Source organism: Puntigrus tetrazona, chromosome 11 (genome assembly GCF_018831695.1).
Source record: "Puntigrus tetrazona isolate hp1 chromosome 11, ASM1883169v1, whole genome shotgun sequence".
NCBI classification, from domain to species: Eukaryota; Metazoa; Chordata; class Actinopteri; order Cypriniformes; family Cyprinidae; genus Puntigrus; species Puntigrus tetrazona.
Genome location: NC_056709.1, coordinates 12,673,511 through 12,678,510, shown reverse-complemented (window position 1 = coordinate 12,678,510; position 5,000 = coordinate 12,673,511). Strand labels below are relative to the sequence as shown.

The window sequence follows — 5,000 nt, the reverse complement described above, 5'->3', positions numbered from 1 at the left end:
GATGGCAAGAAGTACGTCTTGTGTCTCACTGCGCGCGTGGGTCAACGACGTTGAGATCTAAAGAAATTTATTCAATGAAAAAGCGTCTGCTACTAAGGTTTCGGACGTTTTTGGAGAATAAAATGTCCAAGTTTGGAACAGTGTAATACAATATTTATTTATTAATTACAACATTTTTATTCTGACTTGTGCATATTAAAATACATAAAAGGATAGTTAGCACTTTTAATATTTTAGTTTTTATATTTTATATTTTTATATTTAATATTTTAGACAAAATTGTTAAACCGAATGAGATTTTTTTGTGTTTTTCTTTAAATCAGGGAAAAATGTATGATATTTATTTTTTTTTATTATTTTTTATTAATTGCAAAATTGCACTTAAATGAAATGCAAAATGTTTATTTTTTTTTATATAGGGAAAAACCAGAATTACACTTAAACCCTTTTTCGTCTTTGACCCACGTACATCTAGTAGAGTGTTAGGTTTCATTTAGTAGACGTCTTTCAGTATATTTCACAAAACCGCTGCGTAAAAACTGGAAACGTGGTTTACTTGCGGTAATGTTACTGAAATGATGTTTCCCTGAATATTTGCTGAAAATGCACTCACCCTCTGAACATCTGAGATGCAGATGAGTTTGTTTCTTCATCGGTTTTGATGTCTCAACAATGGATGCTCTGCAGTGAATGGGTGCCGTCGGAATGAGAGCTGATCAAAACATTACAGCAATCCACTCCAGTTAACGTCTTGAGATGTGAGAAAAAACACAAAACAAATCCATCGTATAATATGAGTTCTCTATCCTTAATAAGGCTTAAAAAAACGGTCTGGTCTGAATCGGGAGAGAAATCTGTACAGATCAAGCACTGTTTACAAGCCAGAAACAAATAACAGCGAACGATATTATAGAATATAAACTTAAAGCAGCAGTTTGAAGTGAAATAAATCTTAATTATGGATTTATTTATTTCAAACAAGCAGCTTTTTGGCTTCTCAAGACGGTAACCGATGGACTGGAGCGCTGTGGATCATCGTGACGGCACCCATCCGCTTGAGACTGAAGGCGGAAATCTAAAATCCCCAAAACGGTTTGGTTTCTTTTCCCCGTTCGTCTGGCATTAGTGTAGTGATGAGAAAGTGCTGCCAGCGCAGTTTAAACCCGACTGAATGTTTACCAGGCTTGTAAACGGCTGTCTTATCCTTTCTGAGTCGTTCTGAGTCACCGCTTTCAGTGAATGGCTGTTTTTCTGTGCACCGCAGGGCCGCCATATTACAGGCGGAGAGCAGGAAGGACTGCGAGGAGGTGAGGAGACTGCGTTTGATCCAACCTCAGAGCCATCTTTGAGAAACAACCAACATTTAGCCGACAACATAAATGCTGTTGAGTCGTCTGGGGCTACTGCTTTTATTCAGCAAGCATGCATTAAATTGTTCAAAAGTGACAGTGAAGATGTTTATAACGTTAGAAGAGATTCCCATAGGTGGATCATGTGTCAAACATGCTTTTAATTGGCTTCGACAGATTCACCGATGCAATGTTTTTTTGTGTTTTAGTGGATAGCAACGATAAACAACATCTCTAAGAGGATATACCTCAGTGAAAACCCAGAGGTGAGCGCAAGAACGGAAATAAAATGACTTTAATGGGATTTAGAGTCGGCCGGTGCTAATGTTTCTCGCGTCGGCAGGAGATCGCGGCGAGAGTGAATCAGTCGGCTCTGGAGGCCGTGACGCCTTCGCCGTCTTTCCAACAACGCCACGAGAGTTTCAGACCGAGCACGTGAGCATCAGCTTCACCCTCAAATGAAAAATAACACCCACTTGCTCAGTGAATGGGTGCCGTCAGAAACGCAACAATCCCACGCCGCTCCAGTCCATCAGTTGACGTCTTATAAATCGAAAAGCTTATAAATCCATCATTAAGATATCTTTAGTGTCGTGTTTTTAACTTCATAATCCCATCATCCGTGATAAAGCTAGCGTGAAGAAATGGTCCGGTCTGAATCGGGAGAGAAATCTGCACATATCAAGCAGCTGGATGTTAACCGATGGACTTGACGTCTTTATCAATCTGACGGCACCCATTCGCCGCAGAGCATCCGCCAGAGAGCTTTCCGTCTCAACGCATCGCTGTTTTCTGCTTCTGAAGGCAAGGCCGACCCAAAGCGGGGCGTTCGGGCAGTCAGTGCTCGGCGGGCTCCGAGTCTCCGGCTCTGTCGTCCCTGTCTCTGGATTCGCTGGTGGCCCCGGACACGCCCATCCAGTTCGACATCATCTCACCGGTCAGCGAGGAGCACAGCGGTCAGGCTAAGAGCAGCTCTCAGGGCAGGTCTGCGCTTGCATCTCTGGCTTTGTGAATGCTTCAGAATGATCAGAAAAGGATAGTAATTCACTGATAGCAATCAGCGGTAAATTTTCAAGCGCTTGTTTGTGTTTTTCCCTTCGACGAAAGAAGGACCAACCCGTTTGGGGAATCTGGAGGGTCGAAATCTGAAGAAAGTGAAGGTACATTGATGAAAAATGCACATACTGCTGTTTAAAAGGGGAAATTAATACTTGTATTTAATACGGATGCATTAAATTGATTAAAGCGACCGTTTAAATGTCACAGACGACTTTTGTTTCAAGTAAAAGCTATGCTTTTGAACCTTTTATTTATCAAAAATCCTGAAAAATATGCATTGATAAAAATCTGAAATGGTTCTTGAGCATGTTAGAATGATTTTGTGAAGCAATGATGCTGAAAATGCAGCTTTGGTAACAGGAATAAATTACATTTTACAATATATTCAAATCAAATACTATCTATTTTAAATTGTAATAATATTTCACAGTTTTTAAAATATTTTTTAATATATATTAAGTGTTACATAAAATGGTTATAACAAACGTACATTAGTAAATACACAGTGCAGCTCTCTTATTTTAAATGCCTTCCCTTAAATGCTTAAATACCCTTAAATACCCACAAAATAATAAATAAATCATAATCAAAAAAAATAATAATAATAAAATATATATATATATATTTTTTTAATTTTTTTTTATATATATATATATATATATATATATATATATATATATATATTTTTTTTTTTTATCTATATATATTTTTATATATATATATATTTATATATACACTTCTTCCAAAAAAGAAAAAGAATTAAAAGTATATATAATTATACCATTTGTTTGCATTAACAAATATTACAATTGTTCATGTTTAATTGTCTTTTAATAACAGGACTTAAATGCACGTGTGTGCTTGTTCCTCAGTTTGCTTACGAATTGCACATGAAATGCAATTTACGGTGTGTTTTTACTTGATATAACATCTTGCTTTTATAATATAAAATACGATATCATAAGACCTTTTTAAGGAAATGCGTTTATTGATTGTGATGTTGAAGTGCGAGTCTCGTTTCAGACTCCATTCTGCACCAGCTTTTCATCGTTCGGTTCCTGGGCTCCATGGAGGTGAAGGCCACGGAGAACGCGGACGTCATCTATGAGACCATGAGACAGATCCTGGCAGCCCGAGCCATTCACAACATCTTCAGGATGACCGAGTCTCATCTGCTCGTCACGTGTGAATGCCTCAAGTGAGTTACCCAGTCATTAGTTTTTTTTTATTTTCCAAACTGAGATTTTTAAATCATCTGAAAGCTGGGTAAATTAGGAACAGGACGATATTTGGCCAAGACGCAGTTATTTGCGAAATCTGGAATCTTCGGATGCGAAAACCGCCTTTAAAGTGGTCCGAGCGAAGTTTTTAGCCATGCATATTACTAATCAAAAATATAATAATATATTTACGGTATGAAATGTACAATCGAACACCATATATATTATGGCAGCGAATTTTGCACAGACTCGAGAGAATGTGAAATAATTTTTTATTTATGGATTAAGAAAGGTGCATATTTTGGTTTTGGGAGTCCCTGATAATAGCTTGACATGCATGCGAGGTCAAAACCCCCTTTTTTTTGTTTTCTAATGTGTATTTCTTTTTACCTCACTCGCTCAACGACTCCCAAACCAATTCGCTCAACGATTTTTGAAACCCCTCCTTGCGCGATCGACTTCATCTGGCCTCTGATGCTCGATTAAAGCAGCGTTTGCGACACCTAGTGGTGAAGAATGAACGTGCATCTTCATGCAGACCAACGCGTGTTTCATATCGACTTGAACGTGGGATTCGTTTTGAAGACGACTCGTTTCAATGATTCCGAGTCGACTCCTTTCTTTCCAGAGACGATGAGTTCATCCAGAAAACCCTTTAATGTCTTATTTGTTTATTTGCAGGCTCATTGACCCACAGACACAAGTCACAAGACTGCGGGTAGGTCCTGATTATTTGACAGTTCAGTGATTTCTATGTATTTTTTACAGTGAAAGACTGATGGATGTTCTCTCTCTCTCTCAGTTTCCTCTCTCCAGCGTGGTGCTGTGTGCGTCTCATCAGGAGAACAAGCGCTTGTTTGGTTTTGTGCTGAAGACGGCCGGAGGACGAGTGGACGGGCGGCCCGTTACAGTCTGCTACGTCTTTGAGTCAAACAACGACGGAGAGAAGGTGCAGATATCTCAATCCCTCTACTTTTATGTATTCATCATTTAATACAACTTTATCATGAAATATTACTACTATATGCACTTACATACATAATATACATGCATACTTAAACATTTTAGTATGCTTAAAAATATATAATTTACTCTTACATTCATAATAATATGCTGTATAATATAATATAATAATATTACTATAATAATTAGTGTTGTTGGATTAATCACTAACCAAAATAAGTTTTTGTTTACATGATATAAGTGTACTGTATACAATTATGTATATATTGTAAAAATATTTATGTCTATACATTTATATATCATATATATATATATATATATACATAGTTATATACTTATATACTCCTATAAAATACCTATATATAAACCAAACATATATATATTTTTAAAATGTATACACGCATGCGTT

The 5,000-nt window shown here is 37.2% G+C and overlaps 2 protein-coding genes across 3 annotated transcripts in view; one reads left to right on the top strand and one right to left on the bottom strand.

Moving 5' to 3' along the window:
- Positions 1-5,000, bottom strand: part of LOC122353861 (G protein-coupled receptor 137Ba-like) — a 1,117,577-nt gene that overhangs the window by 191,611 nt on the left and 920,966 nt on the right. The gene's annotated exons all lie outside the window — the stretch shown is intronic.
- appl1 (adaptor protein, phosphotyrosine interaction, PH domain and leucine zipper containing 1) overlaps positions 1-5,000 on the top strand; it is a 13,721-nt gene that overhangs the window by 6,377 nt on the left and 2,344 nt on the right. The window contains exons 11-19 of one of the 2 annotated variants that reach the window (XM_043251736.1): positions 1-11; positions 1,265-1,307; positions 1,559-1,615; positions 1,693-1,784; positions 2,154-2,333; positions 2,460-2,509; positions 3,432-3,606; positions 4,310-4,346; positions 4,431-4,577. The exon at positions 1-11 is cut by the window's left edge and continues 178 nt beyond it. In XM_043251736.1, the coding sequence (XP_043107671.1) occupies positions 1-11; positions 1,265-1,307; positions 1,559-1,615; positions 1,693-1,784; positions 2,154-2,333; positions 2,460-2,509; positions 3,432-3,606; positions 4,310-4,346; positions 4,431-4,577 (792 nt within the window). Of the gene's footprint in view, positions 12-1,264; positions 1,308-1,558; positions 1,616-1,692; positions 1,785-2,153; positions 2,334-2,456; positions 2,510-3,431; positions 3,607-4,309; positions 4,347-4,430; positions 4,578-5,000 lie in introns of both variants that reach the window. The other variant, XM_043251735.1, reaches the window with a different exon arrangement.